Source organism: Salvelinus alpinus, chromosome 21 (genome assembly GCF_045679555.1).
Source record: "Salvelinus alpinus chromosome 21, SLU_Salpinus.1, whole genome shotgun sequence".
NCBI classification, from domain to species: domain Eukaryota; kingdom Metazoa; phylum Chordata; class Actinopteri; order Salmoniformes; family Salmonidae; genus Salvelinus; species Salvelinus alpinus.
This window is the reverse complement of record NC_092106.1, coordinates 18,401,263-18,424,152: the sequence shown is the minus strand read 5'-3', so window position 1 is coordinate 18,424,152 and position 22,890 is coordinate 18,401,263. Positions and strand designations below refer to the sequence as shown.

General features: G+C 47.3%; 1 protein-coding gene across 1 annotated transcript in view; it reads left to right on the top strand.

The window, feature by feature from the left end:
- The window catches only part of LOC139547959 (protocadherin-16-like), a 210,539-nt gene that overhangs the window by 179,402 nt on the left and 8,247 nt on the right, over positions 1–22,890 (top strand). Inside the window, exons 12-27 of the mRNA XM_071357191.1 lie at positions 3,038–3,523; positions 4,090–4,453; positions 8,178–8,417; positions 10,026–10,151; positions 13,386–13,595; positions 13,769–14,064; positions 14,323–14,573; positions 15,834–15,966; positions 16,085–16,271; positions 17,239–17,352; positions 17,677–17,888; positions 18,951–19,102; positions 19,380–19,510; positions 20,138–20,424; positions 20,610–21,277; positions 21,396–21,582. Coding sequence (XP_071213292.1) covers positions 3,038–3,523; positions 4,090–4,453; positions 8,178–8,417; positions 10,026–10,151; positions 13,386–13,595; positions 13,769–14,064; positions 14,323–14,573; positions 15,834–15,966; positions 16,085–16,271; positions 17,239–17,352; positions 17,677–17,888; positions 18,951–19,102; positions 19,380–19,510; positions 20,138–20,424; positions 20,610–21,277; positions 21,396–21,582 — 4,044 coding nt within the window. The remainder of the gene's footprint in view (positions 1–3,037; positions 3,524–4,089; positions 4,454–8,177; positions 8,418–10,025; positions 10,152–13,385; positions 13,596–13,768; positions 14,065–14,322; positions 14,574–15,833; positions 15,967–16,084; positions 16,272–17,238; positions 17,353–17,676; positions 17,889–18,950; positions 19,103–19,379; positions 19,511–20,137; positions 20,425–20,609; positions 21,278–21,395; positions 21,583–22,890) is intronic.

Genomic DNA, 22,890 nt, shown 5'->3' with positions numbered 1-22,890 from the left:
TCTGGGTTACTTTTTTCAAAAAAAATTTCCTTCCCTCATTTCTCCTGTTCTTCTGACGTAAGAATGTGAGTAATAATTAGTGTGTAATAGGATTAAACAGGGTTGTGTTGTTCTTGTCTGTTGACGCGTTTCTATCACGTCATCATTTCAGACCCTCACACCGTCCAAGACAAGTACAGCAGTAGGGAAAGGATATGATCTCACTAATTCTAACGCTTGGTGACGCTCAATTTGCCGCCTAATGTGGAGTTAATTCACACTTTGTCATATTATGTTTCATAAAGAGCATGGGCTGTTTAGTGACTGCCAACATAGTGGTGCTGTATAGTGTAACTGGTTTATCGAGGTATTGTAGGCTGTAATGAATTAAGCATCAACAAGGATTTGTTGAGAAGAAAAATGGATAAGCGCACAAAAATATTTTATTTTCCTTCCTCTCTCTTTCTCTTTCTTTCTTTCTTTCTTTCTTTCTTTCTTTCTTTCTTTCTTTCTTTCTTTCTTTCTTTCTTTCTTTCTTTCTTTCTTTCTTTCTTTCTTTCTTTCTCTCTCTCTCTCTCTCTCTCTCTCTCTCTCTCTCTCTCTCTCTCTCTCTCTCTCTCTCTCTCTCTCTCTCCCTCACTCTCTCTCTCTCTCTCTCTCTCTGTCTCGCTCAGATATTTAAACCCTGTGACTCCATCCCCTGCTTAGAGCTGAACTGAAAAACAGGATTATTAGAACAATGTGTCATATGTGTAACTTCTGGTGCCTGTTTCCATACAAAGGGAGCGATGCGTCAAAGCCGCGGTCATTCATGTTCTTCTGATTGGTCATCAAGGGAGGTGTAAAAACTCAGTACTGTAGACGACCGAGCCCTGCCTGCTGCAGCGAGATCTGAAAGATCACTAAAATGTCCTTTTCTGATTATTATTACTTGTATCCTTTATTATTTTTCCTGGCAGTGACATGCCTATCTGTTTAAATGTGATTAGCGCTAGCAGTTTGTAAAAAAAACTCTTCAAACGTTCAGTTTCTTTTATTCCTAATGAGGAAATAGAGTGGGTTGGTTGAAATCTGTTTCTGGTTCACAGCGTCCCGTTTAATATTTGGATACTTTAGCTTTGTATTGGAAAATGTAGCTCCAACTGCTACTAGGCATGTATAATGGTCATTATTAGGCACATACAGTGCATTCGGAAAGTATTCAGACCCCTTGAATTTTTCCACTTTGTTACGTTACAGCCTTATTCTAAAATAAATTAAATCATTTTTTTACCTCACCAATTTACACATAATGACAAAGCAAAACAGGTTTTTAGAAATGTTTGCAAAAATTCAATAAAAATACCTTATTTATATAAGAATTCAGACCCTTTGCTATGAGACTCGAAATTGAGCTCAGGTGCATCCTGATTCCATTGATCATCCTTGAGATGTTTCTACAACTTGATTGGAGTCCACCTGTGGTAAATTCAATTGATTGGACATGATTTGGAAAGGCACACACCTGTCTATATGAGGTCACACAGTTGACAGTGCATGTCAGAGTATAAACCAAGCCATGAGGTTGAAGGAATTGTCCGTAGAGCTCCGAGACAGGATTGTGTCGAGGCACAGATCTGGGGAAGGATACCAAAAAATGTCTGCAGCATTGAAGGTCCCCAAGAACACAGTGGCCTCGACTCTTCCTAGAGTTGGCCGCCCGGGCCAAACTGAGCAATCGTGGGAGAAGGGCCTTAGTCAAGGAGGTGACCAAGAACCCGATGTTCACTCTGACAGAGCTCCAGAGTTCCTCTGTGGAGATAGGAGAACCTACAGAAGGACAACCATCTCTGAAGCAGTCCACCAATCAGGCCTTTATGGTAGAGTAGGCAGACGGAAGCCACTCTTCAGTAAAAGGCACATGACAGCCCGCTTGGAGTTTGCCAAAAGTCACCTAAAGGACTCTCAGACCATGAGAAACAAGATTCTCTGCTCTGATGAAAACCAAGATTGAACTCTTTGGCCTGAATGCCAGCACGTCTGGAGGAAACCTGGCACCATCCCTACGGTGAAGCATGGTGATGGCAGCATCATGCTGTGGGGATGTTTTTCAGCAGCAAGGACTTGGAGACTTGTCAGGATCGAGGGAAAGATGAACGGAGCAAAGTACACAAAGATCTTTGATGAAAATCTGCCTCAGAGCGCTTAGGACCCCAGACTGGGGTGAAGGTGCACCTTCCAACAGGACAACGACCCTAAGCACACAGTTAAGACAACGCAGGAGTGGCACTGGGACAAGTCTCTGAATGTCCTTGAGTGGCCCATCCAAATATCTCTGGGAAGACCTGAAAATATCTGTGCAGTGACGCTCCCCATCCAACATGACAGAGCTTGAGAGGATCTGCAGAGAAGAATGGGATAAACTCCCCAAATTCAGGTGTGCCAAGCTTGTAGCATCATACCCAAGAAGAATCAAGGCTGTAATCGCTGCCAAACGTGTTTCAACAAAGTACTGAGTAAAGGGTGTGAATACTTACAGTATGTAAAAGTGATATTTCAGTTTTATTTTATTTCTAAATTTGCAAAAAAATTTAAAAACCTGTTTTTTCTTTGCCATTATGGGTTATTGTGTGTAGATTGATGAGGGGGATTTTTTTTTTTTTAAATCAATTTTATATTAAGGCTGTAACGTAACAAAATGTGGAAAAAGTGAAGGGGTCTGAAAACTTTCCGAATGCCCTGTAGCATGAGTCTGCTGCCTGTTGATATTCAGCTATCTTGCTAAATTGATTATCATTAACTGTCAGGATATTCATAGTTGCTAATAATGTCCCTCAACAGTTAATAGATTGTTTGGAGATCCCAGTTATAAGAAACATTGATTAGCTAGCTACTAATTTCGTCCTCCAGCCGGCTCTCACAAGTGACCCTGGTGATGAAGTTAGCTAGCTACAAACTTTTAACACCAATATATTGATGATATACAGTATGCTAACCATATCCCTATCTGTCTGACCGTAGGTCCTGAGTGGTGTATTGAGGATATATGCTTACCAAATTCCAATCTCTCTGTCCACAGGTCCAGAGTGCGAGCAGAGCTCCTTCCAAAGACAACTCCCTCTCCATGTCCTTCAACTCCGTCGAGGAGGCCAAACCAGGCTCTATGATTGGCTCTGTGAGGTCACATGATGGCTTTGAGCTCCCTGAGGCTGGTCAGGTGACCTACACGGTGGTGGGCGGGTCAGACCGAGACGGAACGTTCATGGTGGACCGTCAGACAGGTGACGTGTACCTGGCGAGGGAGCTGGATTACGAGCGCTCCGCCCGCTACACACTACAGATAGAGGTGGACGACTTCTCCATGACGTTACCCAGCAGCCACCTGGTGCAGCTGGACATCGAGGTGGAGGACAGCAACGACCATGGACCCCGCTTCCCGGAGGACCCCATTACCGTGGTGATACCTGAGAACATGGAGCCTGGGGGGTCCATCTACACCTTCCAGGCCTCGGACCAGGACGGATCAGGGCCCAACAGCCTGCTGACCTACTCCATCCTGCACCAGGTAGGGTTAGGAGTAGTGATGCACCGATATTACATTTTTGGCCGATACCGATATCCAATATTTTCATTGCCAAAAAAAAAACGATACTGATAACCGATATTTAAAATTTTAGTGGCCTTTTAAGCGTTCTAGTACAGTTAAATAGTTAATACACACACATGGAGGCAGCTGTCTAAGGCATCTCATCTCAGTGCAAGAGGCATCACTACAGTCCCTGGTTCGAATCCAGGCTGTATCACATCCGGGAGTCCCATAGGGCGTCATTGTAAATAAGAATTTGTTCTTAATTGACTTTCCTAGTTAAATAAAGGTTACACACATACACACACACACACCACACTGACAACAAGTTATTTTGTTGGCATTTTCGTATGTCCCCATTACCAGTAAAACATAATCAAAATCTATTTCTTTCACTTACTTGCTGTGTTGTTTCGTTCATTTGTTCAGTCTCAACTAGGATTTCATCATACATGTCAAGCAGTGAAGTTTCAGCTCTGTCTGTCCGTGGCCTCTCTTCCTCGGTGCGCACTGTCACTGTGTCTGTTTCCGTTACTATGTTCCAGTACCCTGACCTCACTGACCTCCTGGCCCTTGACCCTTCCACTGGTGTCCTGACCCTGGCGCAGGAACTGGACCATGAGGTCACTTCCTCCCTTATCCTGGTCGTCCAGGCAACAGACTCCGCCCTGAACGCCAGCCAACGGCGCTGGGGCTCGGTGACGGTGAGGGTGTTTGTGACAGACGAGAACGACAACGCTCCAGTGTTCAGCTCGCCATCCGCGGTTAGCGTCATGGAGGACCAGCCTGTGGGCTTCGTGGTTCTCTACGTCGTGGCGCGAGATGCCGACCAGGGGGAGAACGGACGGGTCAGCTACTTCATCGAGACTGGCAACGCTGGAGGGACATTCAGCCTCAACCCTAATACTGGTGGGTCATTTAAACAAGTCCTAGTGTAATGGAAGGGGTTTGGAAGCTCAAAGAAAAGGTAACCTAGTCTGAGACCTGAAGACTTTTGTTAGCTCCCCAATCGAATGCCTAAGCTTTAGCTCAGCTGGATATCACAGCCTTGTGGCACACAGACAACCGGGTTAAAACCTGGTCGGTAACACTGGCATACATTATTCTTTTCTCACCAGAACAATCATGTAGTTACCATCTGTGCTGTAAACACATGGTGTGATGTCAGAAGGCCATTGGTACCACATTCCCAGCTTCCATGTGGTTGGGTCTGTGAGAGAGTCTCATAAGTTTCAACCTATAATCAGGCCCCAGCAAATTTAAAACAGTATAAACAGGGACGTGTGAAGAGATGTCGTGTGAGAGACGAATCAGAGTTAATGAAGTTTCCCCGGTACATTGGGTAGGCCTGTCTACCTGAGCGCTAAGCTCTACCACCACCAACACTGCTGTAACAAATAACACCGCTGTAAGTAACGATCTAGCTATCTGGCCTCAGTTTAACAACTTTTTCCACAGCAGAAGGCCGCAACGGGGAGAGGCTGGCAGTAAACACACACTGCTAGACACGCAACGGGCAGGGCTGCCGTGCTGTGCTGAGATTACACACACACACACACCAGGCCTGCCGTGCAGTGCTGAGATTAGGGCTTCCCTCTCCTTCTCATTACCTGGCCCTGGGAGCAGAGGAGGAGAGAGGGCACAGCACTGACTCATTTCAGATTCATGCTTTAATGAGCCGCAACAGTCAAAGAGAGAGTGAGGCGGGAGGAGAAGGAGAAGGAGGGAGGAGGGGGTGTTGGTTCTGTTTTAAGTTGTTGGGTTTGTTGTTTTCTCTCTGGATCTCCGTACGCGCTGAGATAACTAGCCCCTGAGCCTTTAGTATGGTCAGAGTTAGTGGCTGGAATAGTTTCAGCCACTGTGACTCCTCAGTGATCCCATCCTAAGCCTGGTCACTAACAGCACATGGGTAGGAGGAGGGGAGAGGGAGAGAGAGGGAGAGAGAGAGAGAGAGAGAGAGAGAGAGAGAGAGAGAGAGAGAGAGAGAGAGAGAGAGAGAGAGAGAGAGAGAGAGAGAGAGAGAGAGAGAGAGAGAGAGAGAGAGAGAGAGAGAGAGAGAGAGAGAGAGAGAGAGAAACATGGAAAACCTATTTTGGATGTTTCCAATTCCAGTCTGTTTGGCTTACGTATATGCATGGTTGTATTATAGTAGAGCAGTCACAGTTCTGAAGACTGGGGTGAACTAAGGTAAAGATGTTTCCTTGCTCTCCTTGTTTTTTCTCATGTTAGACACTCTATTAGTTCCTTCTATTAATCAAATGAGTCTAGGGAACAGCATTGTCTTACACAAGTTGATAAAAAAGAACAATGAAAAACTTTCAGGGGCGGATTCTCAGACCTAGATCAAGCCATCTATAAGGACAAAAAAATCATCCCATATAGAAAACTCAACACACGTAGTTTGATTTAATATTTCCATTGGGCACAGAGGGGGAAAGAGCCCCTAATAGTGTTAGGAGACACCCATCCTCCACCCAGAAGGATCCAAGGTTACCATGATCTGTAGTAGGCTTCTCCTACACAGCTCCCTGTAGTGCTGGTGTATTGAGAATATAACCAAAACAGCATGTGTAGAGATGGGACCGTTTCTCCTGTCATCGTAGACCCTGGCCTGGGCTGCTTGACAGGACAGGAGCAGATCAGGTGGTCAGAGGATTAACTCATGATATTAACTGTCATTATACTGTCTAACTACCTGCATGGCTGGAACCAGTTTAAGATGGGCACCACACACACACCCATGCCTGCACGCACACACACATATACACACATATATATACACACACACACACACACACACATATATATATATACTGAAACCATATTAAGATGGCCGCCCTCTCTCTGTGACACACCTGATAGATCTTGACAGCTTCCTGTTTTTATCCCCTCGGCCGACCATGGGGTTCCTTGGTTCCTGATTGGTGGGGGAGGGGTGGAGCCGGGGTCAACGTGTCTCACACACCACAGGAAAGACCAAAAGACCAAACGGCAAATAGTGTGTGCGTGTAGGTGTTATCAAAGTCTCAAAAGAGGGACTGAGTAACACACACATGCAGTTGTAATCGCTCCTTTAATGGTTCCCAGCAGTCTGAGAGTTTGTGTTTTTTTGTGTGTGTTTTGTTTCTGCCTAGGCTTTCATGGGAATAGATCCACACACACACAGATGACTGGGTGGACAGGGTGGACAGGGTGGACAGGTGGACAGGTGGACAGGTGGACTGGGTGGACAGAATGGGTGGGTGAACAGGGTGGACAGGGTGGGTGGGTGTGTGTAAGTAAGTAAAGCTCTTGGCAAGGAGCAACGCTTGGCCTCCGACGGAGAGGGAGGAATGACTGGTGAAAGATGAAGCAAGCAGAGAAGTGAAGCTAGCAGGGAAAGCTGAACCTAGCAGAGTTGTGAAGCTTGCAGTGAAATTTTAAGCTCGCAGTGAAAGTTGAAGGTAGCGGAGTGTTGAAGCTAGCAGTTTCTGTTGAAGCTAGCAGAGAAGTGAAGCTAGCAGTAGAAGTTGAAGCTAGCGGAGTTGTGCTGGACAGAGAGCATGGGGACCTTTTAAAGGGTGTGACTACACACTAGGTAGGGAGAGGGACTAGCTGAGTCTGTGTCCCAAATAGCACCCTGCATCCCAGCTAAGTTCACTACTTTTGACCAGGGCCCATAAGGCCCTCTACACTCCCTAGGCTCTCTCTTCATCCTGTAATCTGTATCATCTCCTCTCCTCCACCCCAGGCTCCCTCTCTAACCCCTCTCCTCCACCCCCAGGCTCCCTCTCTAACCCCTCTCCTCCACCCCCAGGCTCCCTCTCTAATCCCTCTCCTCCACCCCCAGGCTCCCTCTCTAACCCCTCTCCTCCACCCCCAGGCTCCCTCTCTAACCCCTCTCCTCCACCCCCAGGCTCCCTCTCTAACCCCTCTCCTCCACCCCAGACTCCCTCTTTAACCCCTCTCCTCTCCTCCACCCCAGACTCCCTCTCTAACCCCTCTCCTCCACCCCCAGGCTCCCTCTCTAACCCCTCTCCTCCACCCCCAGGCTCCCTCTCTAACCCCTCTCCTCCACCCCAGACTCCCTCTTTAACCCCTCTCCTCTCCTCCACCCCAGACTCCCTCTCTAACCCATCTCCTCCACCCCCAGGCTCCCTCTCTAACCCCTCCCCTCTCCTCCACCCCCAGGATCCCTCTCTAACCCCTCTCCTCCACCCCAGACTCCCTCTTTAACCCCTCTCCACTCCTCTCCTCCACTCCAGACTCCCTCTTTAACCCCTCTCCACCACCCCCAGGCCCCCTCTCTAACCTCTCTCCTCCACCCCAGGCTCCCTCTCTAACCCCTCTCCTCTCCTCCACCCCCAGGCTCCCTCTAACCTCTCTCCTCTCCTCCACCCCCAGGCTCCCTCTCTAACCCCTCTCCTCCACCCCCAGGCTCCCTCTCTAACCCCTCTCCTCTCCTCCACCCCAGACTCCCTCGCTAACCCCTCTCCTCTCCTCCACCCCAGACTCCCTCTCTAACCCCTCTCCTCTCCTCCACCCCAGACTCCCTCTCTAACCCCTCTCCTCTCCTCCACCCTAGACTCCCTCTCTAACCCCTCTCCTCTCCTCCACCTCAGGCTCCCTCTCTAACCCCTCTCCTCTCCTCCAGGTTCTCTCTCTATCCTGAAGCCCATCAACCGGGAGGATCAGGACCTGTTGAACCTGACCATCGTAGCCCAGGACCACGGGGTACCAGCGCTCTCATCCAGCCAGCTGCTGTCTGTCCAGGTCATCGACGTGAACGACGAGGTGCCCTGGTTCCAGGAGAACCAGTACCAAGCCCAGATTACAGAGAACCAGCCCGCAGGAACCACTGTTCTGGTGGTGTCGGCCTCCGACCTGGACCAAGGTGAGAGTGGCTTGAGCTCAGTAGGCTAACACAGGAGATCCCGTCGTTACAGACATAGTATAGCAAGCACCTAAGACTGCATTACCTTCATCATATACTATATGTTATGGTGGCTTACTTTATGACATAGTAATATACAAAGGACACATGATGACACGCTGTTTTTCTACATATTTGCTGTACTGTTTCTTTAAAAAAATAGAACTCAGTGTCAGCCAGCAGAGTCTCTTGTTCTAAGTGTTGATCCTCCATGTGTTCAACGAATGTTTACATCATCAGCACCGTCAGTAACATTTGGTTTTAATTGAAGACCGTGCTGGGGGACGGTGAGTGTGTGTGTCTGTCTGTGTGAGTGTGTGTGTGTGTGTGTGTTCACATTCCCCTGGAGTTAGTCAAGAGCACATAACCCAGAAGGATTATAAAGTTTCTCTCCAGGGTGATTAGTGGGGTAAGGTGATGGTGCCAGAGTCTTTCTCTGTTAGCACGCTATCACACACACACACAACACAACACACACACAATCTACCAGCCTCCGCCCGCCCCGTGCAGCCCAGCCACCCGCTTACACAGCAAAACCAACTACAAACAAATAAAAACAGGAATGCTGCTGTGTTTGCTCTTTTAGGTGAGAACACTTATTTGCGAATGTTTTCAGTGCCCTGGGGATGTTTTCAGTGCCCTGGGAATGTTTTCAGTGCCCTGGGGATGTTTTCAGTGCCCTGGGAATGTTTTCAGTGCCCTGGGGATGTTTTCAGTGCCCTGGGAATGTTTTCAGTGCCCTGGGGATGTTTTCAGTGCCCTGGGGATGTTTTCAGTGCCCTGGGAATGTTTTCAGTGCCCTGGGAATATTTTCAGTGCCCTGGGAATGTTTTCAGTGCCCTGGGAATGTTTTCAGTGCCCTGGGAATGTTTTCAGTGCCCTGGGGATGTTTTCAGTGCCCTGGGAATGTTTTCAGTGCCCTGGGGATGTATTCAGTGCCCTGGGGATGTTTTCAGTGCCCTGGGAATGTTTTCAGTGCCCTGGGGATGTTTTCAGTGCCCTGGGAATGTTTTCAGTGCCCTGTGAATGTTTTCAGTGCCCTGGGAATGTTTTCAGTGCCCTGGGGATGTTTTCAGTGCCCTGGGAATGTTTTCAGTGCCCTGGGGATGTTTTCAGTGCCCTGGGAATGTTTTCAGTGCCCTGGGGATGTTTTCAGTGCCCTGGGAATGTTTTCAGTGCCCTGGTGATGTTTTCAGTGCCCTGGGAATGTTTTCAGTGCCCTGGGGATGTTTTCAGTGCCCTGGGGTAGAGAGGGTTCAAAGTATAACATGACTGAATGGAATAGGACTGACGGCCCAGCACCCTATGAAAAGTGTCGATTTGACTTGCACAGCCGGCTCCAATCCTTCTCCCTACCACATCCCCTTGGCCCTAACCCTTTGATGTTTGCAAACTGTATCTGTAAGATGGAAGCTCCACCACTACTACAGTGTTTATACCTACCCAGACCCTTCAGATTTTCAGAACATAGAAGGGTAAGGGCCAAGGGGATGGTGTAGGCTGCTGACAGATAGTATTAGGGTTAGACTTCATATACTCCTCTTTCTTTTTCTCTCTCTCTCTCTCCAGGTACCAACGGCCAGGTGACATATGGAGGCATCTCTGACGAGGGTTTTAGCATCCACCCAGCTACAGGTGTTATAACCACCACTAAAGCCCTGGACAGAGAGGCACAGGAACAATACACACTGACAGGTAACTGGCTCTGACCATAACATCTAACCCTGACCCTTAACCCGTAACCTCTCAGCCTAACTCCTGGCCCTAACCCTGATCCTTAATCCTAATCCTAACCATTAAAGCCCTGGACAGAGAGGTCTAAAAACTGTACACTCTGACAGGTAACTGTCCCTTTATATGAGTAACCCACACTCTTAGAAAAAGGGGTTCCAAAATGGTTCTTCAGCTGTCCCCATAAGAGAACCATTATTGGTTCCAGGCAGAACCCTTTTTGGTTCCAGGTAGAACCCTCCATGTAGAAGAGTTCCATGTAGAAGGGTACTACCTGGAACCAAAAAGGGTACTTCCTGGAACCAAAATTAGTTATTCAAAGCCCTGCCACACTGCTTTACAATAGAGATACGATAGCCCTGCTACACTGCTTTACAATAGAGGTACGATAGCCCTGACACACTGCTTTACAATAGAGGTACGATAGCCCTGACACACTGCTTTACAATAGAGGTACGATAGCCCTGACACACTGCTTTACAATAGAGGTACGATAGCCATGACACACTGCTTTACAATAGAGGTACGATAGCCCTGACACACTGCTTTACAATAGAGGTACGATAGCCCTGACACACTGCTTTACAATAGAGGTACGATAGCCCTGACACACTGCTTTACAATAGAGGTACGATAGCCCTGCCACACTGCTTTACAATAGAGGTACGATAGCCCTGACACACTGCTTTACAATAGAGGTACGATAGCCCTGCCACACTGCTTTACAATAGAGGTACGATAGCCCTGACACACTGCTTTACAATAGAGGTACGATAGCCCTGACACACTGCTTTACAATAGAGATACGATAGCCCTGACACACTGCTTTACAATAGAGGTACGATAGCCCTGCCACGCTGCTTTACAATAGAGGTATGATAGCCCTGCCACACTGCTTTACAATAGAGGTACGATAGCCCTGACACACTGCTTTACAATAGAGGTACGATAGCCCTGCCACGCTGCTTTACAATAGAGGTACGATAGCCCTGACACACTGCTTTACAATAGAGGTACGATAGCCCTGACACACTGCTTTACAATAGAGGTACGATAGCCCTGACACACTGCTTTACAATAGAGGTACGATAGCCCTGACACACTGCTTTACAATAGAGGTACGATAGCCCTGACACACTGCTTTACAATAGAGGTACGATAGCCATGACACACTGCTTTACAATAGAGGTACGATAGCCCTGACACACTGCTTTACAATAGAGGTACGATAGCCCTGACACACTGCTTTACAATAGAGGTACGATAGCCCTGACACACTGCTTTACAATAGAGGTACGATAGCCCTGCCACACTGCTTTACAATAGAGGTACGATAGCCCTGACACACTGCTTTACAATAGAGGTACGATAGCCCTGCCACACTGCTTTACAATAGAGGTACGATAGCCCTGACACACTGCTTTACAATAGAGGTACGATAGCCCTGACACACTGCTTTACAATAGAGATACGATAGCCCTGACACACTGCTTTACAATAGAGGTACGATAGCCCTGCCACGCTGCTTTACAATAGAGGTATGATAGCCCTGCCACACTGCTTTACAATAGAGGTACGATAGCCCTGACACACTGCTTTACAATAGAGGTACGATAGCCCTGCCACGCTGCTTTACAATAGAGGTACGATAGCCCTGACACACTGCTTTACAATAGAGGTACGATAGCCCTGACACACTGCTTTACAATAGAGGTACGATAGCCCTGCCACACTGCTTTACAATAGAGGTACGATAGCCCTGCCACACTGCTTTACAATAGAGGTACGATAGCCCTGACACACTGCTTTACAATAGAGGTACGATAGCCCTGCCACACTGCTTTACAATAGAGGTATGATAGCCCTGCCACACTGCTTTACAATAGAGGTACGATAGCCCTGACACACTGCTTTACAATAGAGGTACGATAGCCCTGCCACACTGCTTTACAATAGAGGTATGATAGCCCTGCCACACTGCTTTACAATAGAGGTACGATAGCCCTGACACACTGCTTTACAATAGAGGTACGATAGCCCTGACACACTGCTTTACAATAGAGGTATGATAGCCCTGACACACTGCTTTACAATAGAGGTACGATAGCCCTGCCACACTGCTTTACAATAGAGGTATGATAGCCCTGCCACACTGCTTTACAATAGAGGTACGATAGCCCTGACACACTGCTTTACAATAGAGGTACGAAAGCCCTGACACACTGCTTTACAATAGAGATACGATAGCCCTGACACACTGCTTTACAATAGAGGTACGATAGCCCTGCCACACTGCTTTACAATAGAGGTACGATAGCCCTGACACACTGCTTTACAATAGAGGTACGATAGCCCTGACACACTGCTTTACAATAGAGGTACGATAGCCCTGCTACACTGCTTTACAATAGAGGTACGATAGCCCTGACACACTGCTTTACAATAGAGGTACGATAGCCCTGACACACTGCTTTACAATAGAGGTACGATAGCCCTGACACACTGCTTTACAATAGAGGTACGATAGCTCTGACACACTGCTTTACAATAGAGATACGATAGCCCTGACACACTGCTTTACAATAGAGGTACGATAGCCCTGACACACTGCTTTACAATAGAGGTATGATAGCCCTGCCACACTGCTTTACAATAGAGGTACGATAGCCCTGACACACTGCTTTACAATAGAGGTACGATAGCCCTGCCACACTGCTTTACAATAGAGGTACGATAGCCCTGACACACTGCTTTACAATAGAGGTACGATAGCCCTGACACACTGCTTTACAATAGAGATACGATAGCCCTGACACACTGCTTTACAATAGAGGTACGATAGCCATGACACACTGCTTTACAATAGAGGTACGATAGCCCTGACACACTGCTTTACAATAGAGGTACGATAGCCCTGCCACACTGCTTTACAATAGAGGTACGATAGCCCTGACACACTGCTTTACAATAGAGATAAATGAACAAGCCAACATTCCAAACTGGCCATGTTTTTATAGTTCTGTTTTCATGGGATACATCAGTGGTGTAATGGAAATGTTGGTGTTATTTTCTCTCCAGCTCTCTCTGTTTGTCTTAAATCTCTCTAAGAAACACGATATGATTTAGTTAATAAAAACATAACAAACTCTTTTAGACTGCTGAAGTCTTGTTTAATTCCTAATCTTCCCGTTTGTCCAGTGTATGCCCGAGACGGTGGCGTGCCTCCTAACTTTGCCCGGGCGGCAGTGAAGATCCAGGTGTTGGATGAGAATGACAACGCCCCAATGTTCAATAGACTGTACTACAGTCTGGAGGTGCCTGAGAACATGGAGGCTGTTGAGCTTTTCACCCTCAGAGCTACGGACCTGGACACTGGGGACAGCGGAGAGATGACCTACAAGATCACAAGTAAGAGCCAACTACTTGTACATCAGAGGAATCCAATTTAATTAATAATTGACTGATTGATCTATCGATCCATTGATCACAATGTTGTGAGATTGACCTTTCATATTGTGTATCTCTTTCGCCCCTCCTCATTTCTTCCTCTTTCCTCCTCTGTTTCCCCCTCTGTCTTCTAGCTGGCGACCCATCAGGTGACTTCCGTGTGGACAGGAAGTCAGGTGTTCTCTCCACCTCCAGACCGCTGGACAGGGAACGTAGGGCCAGGTACAGTCTGACAGTGACAGCCCTTGACGGGGGCTCTCCGGCCCTGAGCAGCACGGCCACAGTAGAGGTCACTCTCCTGGACGTCAACGACCACAGCCCCCAGTTCACCAGCCCCAGCTACACCGCTGACCTCTCTGAGGATGTTTCTATTGGCTCCCGGGTGCTGGAGGTCTCTGCTACTGACCTGGACCAAGGGTCTAACAGCCAGGTACACAGACTGAAGTCATAGTCAAATTACACCCTAGTCCCTACATAGTGTACCACTTTTGACTAGAGACCTATGCTTCCTGAACCCCCTGAACATTTGCCAAATGTAGCATAATACTTTTGCCACCCCTTATGACATTTTGCCAACAAATGGAAGCCATCTATCTAGACCTTCAAAGGGTTAATGAAGGCCTCATTAAGCCTTAAAAGTGATGTTACTTTTTGTAATCTAATCTACTGTAATCTGTTCTAATGCCAGGTGCTGTACTTCCTGTCGCGCGGCTCCCAGGGCATGTTCATCATCGACCAGCACACGGGACATGTCATCACCGCCGCTCCGCTCGACCGGGAACGAACCACGTTGTACACTTTCGATGTCTGCGCCATAGACTCGTCCCCCGCCAGCCCTCGCAACTCCACCGCCACGGTCACCGTGTATGTACAGGACGTGAATGACAACGCTCCATTCTTCATCCAGGACCCCCTGGTCATCAACATCTCAGCCTCCAGGTAGGTAGCCTAGAGCTTAGCGATGCAGGACAACGGCAGGAAGTTTGCTGATTCAAATCCCATGTCCGACAGGGAAGAATCTGGGCTGGACTGGCATCTGGAAGGTTTATCTGTACAGTTTTGTCTTTCACACTTCTTTCACACTTCTTTGTTGTGATTTAAATAAAACATTTATAAAAAGGGTTGCTGGCATGTCATCACCTGCTGTTGTATGTCTTAGATGTCATCACCTGCTGTTGTGTGTCTTAGATGCCATCACCTGCTGTTGTGTGTCTTAGATGTCATCACCTGCTGTTGTGTGTCTTAGATGCCATCACCTGCTGTTGTGTGTCTTAGATGCCATCACCTGCTGTTGTGTGTCTTAGATGCCATCACCTGCTGTTGTGTGTCTTAGATGCCATCACCTGCTGTTGTGTGTCTTAGATGCCATCACCTGCTGTTGTGTGTCTTAGATGCCATCACCTGCTGTTGTGTGTCTTAGATGCCATCACCTGCTGTTGTGTGTCTTAGATGCCATCACCTGCTGTTGTGTGTCTTAGATGCCATCACCTGCTGTTGTGTGTCTTAGATGCCATCACCTGCTGTTGTGTGTCTTAGATGCCATCACCTGCTGTTGTGTGTCTTAGATGCCATCACCTGCTGTTGTGTGTCTTAGATGCCATCACCTGCTGTTGTGTGTCTTAGATGCCATCACCTGCTGTTGTGTGTCTTAGATGCCATCACCTGCTGTTGTGTGTCTTAGATGCCATCACCTGCTGTTGTGTGTCTTAGATGCCATCACCTGCTGTTGTGTGTCTTAGATGCCATCACCTGCTGTTGTGTGTCTTAGATGCCATCACCTGCTGTTGTGTGTCTTAGATGCCATCACCTGCTGTTGTGTGTCTTAGATGCCATCACCTGCTGTTGTGTGTCTTAGATGCCATCACCTGCTGTTGTGTGTCTTAGATGCCATCACCTGCTGTTGTGTGTCTTAGATGCCATCACCTGCTGTTGTGTGTCTTAGATGCCATCACCTGCTGTTGTGTGTCTTAGATGCCATCACCTGCTGTTGTGTGTTTTAGATGCCATCACCTGCTGTTGTGTGTCTTAGATGCCATCACCTGCTGTTGTGCCCTTGAACAAGGCCCTAAACTGCTCAACGGGCATCGTAGTATGGCTGCCCTATGCTCCAACCTCCCTCTGTATGTGTCTTTCGGAGGGGTTCGAATAAAAGCAGAAGACAAATTTTAGAACATCCATGTTCTTCTTCTTCTCCTCCAGTGTCTCCTCCCATCGCGTCCTGGCCACCATGCGGGCGGAGGACCGTGATTTTGGGGCCAACGGCTCACTTTTCTACCGCTTCGCCAGCCCTGTCCGGGGCTTCACCATCAACTCTCTGACCGGGGACATCCAGGTGTTGTTACATTATTCATCAGGGTATTTGTGTCAAATACCCATTTAAGGGGATGGCTTGCTTAGGGAAACTTAAGACAAAAATAATTTTCATTAATTGATTAATGAATTCATCCCAGGCTACAGAGAAGCTACAGGGACTGACTCAGGGCCAGAGGACTCTGATTGTAGAGGCTATGGACCAGGGCAGCCCAGCCCAGTCCTCTCTAGGGGTGGTGGTCATCTACATCAGAGAACAGACCTACAGGGGGATCCGCTTCTCACGCCACGCTAGAGACGTCAGCCTGCAGGAGAACGCCGCCAAAGGTAGGAACAGGGGATTTTTCTTTGATTCAAAGAGTGTAATATTTAAGCAATAAGTCCCGAGGGGGTGTGGTATATGACCAATATACCACGGCTAATGGCTGTCTTTATGCACAACACAACGCTGAGTGCCTGGATTCAGCCCTTAGCCGTGGTATATTGGCCATATATCACAAACCCCCGAGGCCCCTTATTGCTATTATAAACTGGTTACTAATGTAATTAGAGCAGTAAAAATAAATGTTTTGTCATACCCGTGGTATACAGTCTGATATATCACGGCTGTCAGCCAATCAGCATTCACGTTTCGAAACACCCAGTTTATAATAATGTGTATATATTTTGTTGTGAGTCTGAGGTGTGTATAATGTAAGTAATCAGTGTGAGACTGAGGTGTGTATAATGTAAGTAATCAGTGTGAGACTGAGGTGTGTATAATGTAAGTAATCAGTGTGAGACTGAGGTGTGTATAATGTAAGTAATCAGTGTGAGACCGAGGTGTGTATAATGTAAGTAATCAGTGTGAGACTGAGGTGTGTATAATGTAAGTAATCAGTGTGAGACTGAGGTGTGTATAATGTAAGTAATCAGTGTGAGACTGAGGTGTGTATAATGTAAGTAATCAGTGTGAGACTGAGGTGTGTATAATGTAAGTAATCAGTGTGAGACGGAGGTGTTTATAATGTAAGTAATCAGTGTGAGACGGAGGTGTGTATAATGTAAGTAATCAGTGTGAGACGGAGGTGTGTATAATGTAAGTAATCAGTGTGAGACGGAGGTGTGTATAATGTAAGTAATCAGTGTGAGACTGAGGTGTGTATAATGTAAGTAATCAGTGTGAGACTGAGGTGTGTATAATGTAAGTAATCAGTGTGAGACTGAGGTGTGTATAATGTAAGTAATCAGTGTGCTAGTGAGGTGCGTGGGTTTAGAACAGTGTGATAGTGAGGTGTGTGTTGTCCTCCTCCAGGTACCGCTGTGGTGCAGACTCAGGCCCAGTACCCTGATGGATCCCGTAGTGGGATCAGTTACAGCATCTTCAGCGGCAACACCCTACACTCCTTTGGAATCAGCTCCTCCACTGGTAAGCCACCGGGGTGGGGAATTATATAAAAACCCATGTTTACAAAAAGTGTAAAACACTTCTTTTTTTTTTCACTGTATGAAAAAGGTGTGTAAAAAAAACTCTTTACGTGTGTTTACACTCTACATCCCTGATGCATATCATGAATATCCATTGCCCAATTGGTTCTCAGCCCCGTTGTTATTGTTCTAACCAGGTGAGATCTGTCCTTGTTATTGTTCTAACCAGGTGAGATCTGTCCTTGTTATTGTTCTAACCAGGTGAGATCTTTCCTTGTTATTGTTCTAACCAGGTGAGATCTGTCCTTGTTATTGTTCTAACCAGGTGAGATCTGGGTACAGAGCTCCATGGGGCTGGACTATGAGGAGACCCCTAGACTCCGCCTAGTGGTGAAGGCTGAAACTGCATCCTCCAGTTCCTTCATGGCGGTCAACCTGATCCTTCAGGACGTCAATGACAACCTGCCGCGCTTCCAGCTGCAGAACTATGTAGCCTACATACGAGAGGCACAGGGATATCATTTCCCTATTATACAGGTAGGTACACTAATGAGCGTGCACACACTGGTGCACGCTGCACGCAGACACACACAAACACACCTGTATTATGCTTGGCTATAGGTGGTGTGAGATTGTGGGCTAGAAAACGCTCTAAGTTCAGACGGTAGAGATCTGGATAGTTTCAGTGCTGCTGAGGTAATTCTGAGAGGTGACTGTCTGTTCCTATGCCTATACTGCAGTGTGTTTCCAACGTCCCTGTTGAGTATATAAAGGGAAAGGGAAAGGGGGGATACCTAGTTAGTTGTATAACTGAATGCATTCAACTGAAATGTGTCTTCCGCATTTAACCCAACCCCTCTGAATCAGAGAGGTGCGGGGGGCTGCCAAGTTTACAATTGGCTCATTCATCCCCCTCCTCTCCCCTGTAACTATTCCCCAGGTCGTTGCTGCAAATGAGAACGTGTTCTCAGTCAACTTACCTGGTAAAATAACGGTAAAATAAATAAAAAATCGACATCCACGTCTTTGGTGCCCAGGGAACAGTGGGTTAACTGCCTTGCTCAGGGGCAGAACGACGGATTTTTACCTTACCTTGGTTACTGGCCCAACACTCGAACCACTATAGACTCAACTGTATGCTGTATGAAACCACGGCCATTTAGAACCTTCTTATAAACTCTCGTTCCACTGTTCCAAGTCCAGTATTCATCACCAGGTCCTGTTACTGTTCCACAGCTGTTGTAAATCTGTTCTTTGTTTTGATTTATTTCCTCTCTAACCTTTGACCTCTGGTCATGTGACTTCCTGTCTGTCCCCAGGTGTTGGCAGATTATTATTATTTTTGATATTTTTTCTATTGCTTTCAAAAACAAAACAACATTCAAAATAATGAACAGCAGGGGAAGGGTGAACAACAGCCAATGACAGCAAAATCAGTTTCCTACACAATAAAACAGATTGTAAATGGCTAACCATAAACACAAGTACACTTTGCTTTTAAGACTAAAGAAAACCAGTGATATCAGAAGACAATGCTTTTTTGGTTTAGATTTCTGACCTCTGACCTCGGTCATGTGACTTCCTGTCTGTCCCATGCAGGTGGTGGCTGATGACCTGGACCAGGGCCAGAATGGTCAGGTGACCTACAGCCTGAGGTCGTCGTCTCTCAGCGGCCTGTTCAAGATCGACCCGCTGACCGGAAGCATCACCACCGCCGCTATCATGGACCGAGAGATCTGGACACAAACCAAGTGAGGGGCAGGGCCTTGTGAGAGTGTGTGTTTGTTCACAATCTGCCTGCCATGTGGTTTCCCTAAGCAGGCTAACCTTTGTTTTCAGTCTATAAATACTCTCTCTGTTCCTGTACTCTCTTTCTCTTTGTATTGGAAACTAAATATTTGTCATGCTCTGGGCTACAACAGGTTCTGATGTAAGACAGCAGGAGATGAAAGGTTATGAAACCTGAAACATAAAAGATAAGAACCAAACTCCAACTGACAGTTTCTTTTTTCATTTCCATGGCACCAGGCTGGTTGTTACGGCAACGGACCGGGGAACACCACGATTGGCCGGCTCGGCGACCCTCACGGTGATAATCGTGGACCTCAATGACAATAGTCCTACAATCCCCTTGCCGCGCGAGATCAGAGTGCCAGAGAGTAAGTCAATGATCCGCGGGTCTCAACTGCAGATCCGGGTTCAAATATTATTTTAATTAATTTTAAATACTTTAGCTGGGCTTCGCAAAAGTGCAAACCTCACCCAACTGGTACTTCAGGCAGGCTAAAGCAAACACAAAGTTTTTGAATGGTTTGAAATAGTATTTGAACCCAAGTGTGTTTAACTGACATCCTATTCACTATGTAGTGCTCTACCAGGGGGTGTATGTATCAAGTTTCTAAGACATTTGAGACGCAGTCAATTTAATAGTGAACCTTTAGTCCACTGATCTTATCACTGATCCTCACTCCTCTCTCTGGCAGCACTCAGCAGTTCTCAGTGATAAAACTGACACTGAGTCGTTCTGAAGCCAAGTTCCCCTCTGTTCATATCCTGCTGTACATATGACGTCTACAGTTTCCTGTATAAAATATCCAATTCAGAAAAAAAAGAAATCAGAAGTGTACAATATATTCCTAAAAGCAACATGATGTAATAGGATATGTTATGTGCTGGGAGCTGCTTCTATTGCTATAGTGTTGTTCCCATATAACAATCTCCCAAACCCTGTTCTCTCACTCTGTCCCCCTGTACTATCCCCCTCCCCCCCTTCTCTCTCCCTCCAGACACTCTGATTGGCTCAGTAATAACCCAGGTGACTGGAAACGACGTTGACTCAGGCCCAACCCTGTCTTACACCCTCCACCTGGACCCGTCCTCCCAGGGCGTGTTTGGGATCCATCGCTACGGGGGCGGGGTGTCTCTGACCGCCCCTCTGGACTACGAGGAGAGGACCTGGTACACGCTGACTGTCAGGGCTACTGACTCCAAACACCAGACTGAAGCTAACCTCACCATACTGGTGGAGGATGTCAATGATAACGCTCCTACTTTCACACAGGATCTTTACCAGGTAGTCTATCCTCTAACCGGCCTCCACTAGCCTTGGAAAATCTGTGTTTGTGTTGGCAGGATGCAATGATGCCATCTATTTTCTTCATTTAGTTTACTAACTCAGATTCCTGGTACCATTAACCATTAACTTGCCTGTCCAACATGCCTCAACTATTCTGAATACGTCCCTGATGTGTTTCCCAGGTGATTCTGGCAGAGCACTCCCCAGCTGGCAGTGCAGTTGTCACTGTGACAGCCACGGACCGCGACTCTGGAGAGAACGGCCGCGTCATGTACAGAGTGATGTCATCAACCCGGGACATTTTCTACATCGACCCCAGCAATGGTACCCTGTTCCTCACCCAGCAGGCAGAGTTTGACTCTGAGAACCCTTCTATCCTGGTGGTAATAGAGTCCAGAGACATGGGAACACCAGCCCTCTCCTCCACCGCTACTGTACAGGTCCAGCTGACTGACGTCAACGACAACGCGCCCATCTTCCACCAATCAGAGTACAGAGCCACGGTGTCGGAGGACGGCCTTCCGGGCGCCACCATCCTGACCCTGGAGGCGGCCGACGGCGACGCGTCACGCGACAACTGCGGCTTCGACTTCACTATAGCCAGCGGAAACGCAGGCAATGCCTTCCAGATCGAGAGCAGCGTACGCTTCCTGGAAGGACGGGGATTCCAGACGGTAGGCAGCCTGGTATTGACCGGTGAGGGGCTGGACTTTGAGGCGGTTTCCAGTTACAACCTGACCGTGGTTGTGTCAGACCGCGGCGTGCCCCAGAGGAGCTCGGCTGTCTCTGCGCTGATCAGTGTGACGGATACTAACGACAACCCTCCGGCGTTCAGCAGGGCAGAGTACAGGTAATTTGGTACTTTGTTGTTTGTTAAATTAATTACTCTATTACATGTGTTTGCACTGGGAAACCAAATGTTATGTTTTTTGTAAAAGTGACTAGTAATAACCCCTTGAACCCTGCAGTGTGGTGCTGAGTGAAGGAGCAGCCACAGGGACTGAGGTCCTCAGCCTGTCTGCAACAGACCCAGACTCCCCAGCCGTAGGGAAGGTGCAGTACCTGATCAGCTCTGGGGATGAGACGGGTATGTTCCAGGTAGACCGCTGGACCGGAGCCCTGAGGCTGCAGAGACCACTGGACAATGAGAGACAGGTACCAAGGCACTTCCTGGCTTGTCATGTGCCCCAAATGGCACCCTATTTCCTATATAGTGCACAACTTTTTAAATAGCCCTATGGGCCCTGGTCAAAAGAAGTGTACTACATAGGAAATAGTTTGATACAGAAATAGACAAAGACTTGGTCATTGGTTATCAAATCAAACTTTATTTGTCACATGCGCCGAATACAACAAGTGTAGTAGACTTTACCGTGAAATGCTTACTTAGAAGCCCTTAACCAACAGTGCAGTTCAAGAAAATATTTACCAAATTAACTAAAGTAAAAAATAATAAAAAGTAACACAATAACATAACGGGGCTATATACAGCAGGTACCGGTACCGAGTCAGTGTGCGGGGGTAAAGGGTTAAAGGTCATTTGTACATTTATTTTTTTATTTTACCTTTATTTAACTAGGCAAGTCAGTTAAGAACAAATTCTTATTTTCAATGACGGCCTAGGAACAGTGGGTTAACTGCCTTGTTCAGGGGCAGAACGGCAGATTTTTACCTTGTCAGCTCGGGGATTCGATCTAGCAACCTTTTGGTTACTGGCCCAACTCTCGAACCACTAGGCTACCTGCCGCCCAAATGTAGGTAGGGGTGAAGTGACTATGCAGAGATAATAAACAGTGAGTAGCGGCAGTGTACAAAACAAATGGAGGGGGGGAGGGTTCAATCTAATAGTTTGGTGGCCATTTGATTAATAGTTCAGCAGTCTTATGGCTTGGGGGTAGAAGTTGTTAAGGAGCCTTTTAGTCCTACAGTTGGTCCTCCGGTACCGCTTGCAGTACTGTAGCAGAGAAATCAGTCTATGACTTGGGTTACTGGAGTCTCTGACATTTTTATGGGCTTTCCTCTAACATCGCCTAGTATATAGGTCCTTGTTTGCAGGAAGCTTGGCCCCAGTGATGTACTGGGTCGTACGCATTACCCTCTGTAGCGCCTTACGGTCAGATGCCGAGCAGTTGCCATGCCAGGCGGTGATGCAACCGGTCAGGATGCTCTCGATGGTGCAGCTGTAGAATTTTTTGAGGATGTGGGGACCCATGCCAAGTCTTTTCAGTTTCCTGAGGGGGAAAATATTTTGTTGTGTCCTCTTCACGACTGTCTTGGTGTGTTTGGACCATGTTAGTTTGTTGGTGATGTGGACACCAAGGACCTTGAAACTCTCGACCCGCTCCACTACAGCCCCGCTCCACTACAGCCCCGGCCCACCAATGATGGTGTTGGAGTCATGTTTGACCACGCAGTCGTGGGTGAACAGGGAGTACAGGAGGGCACTAAGTACAGACCACTAAG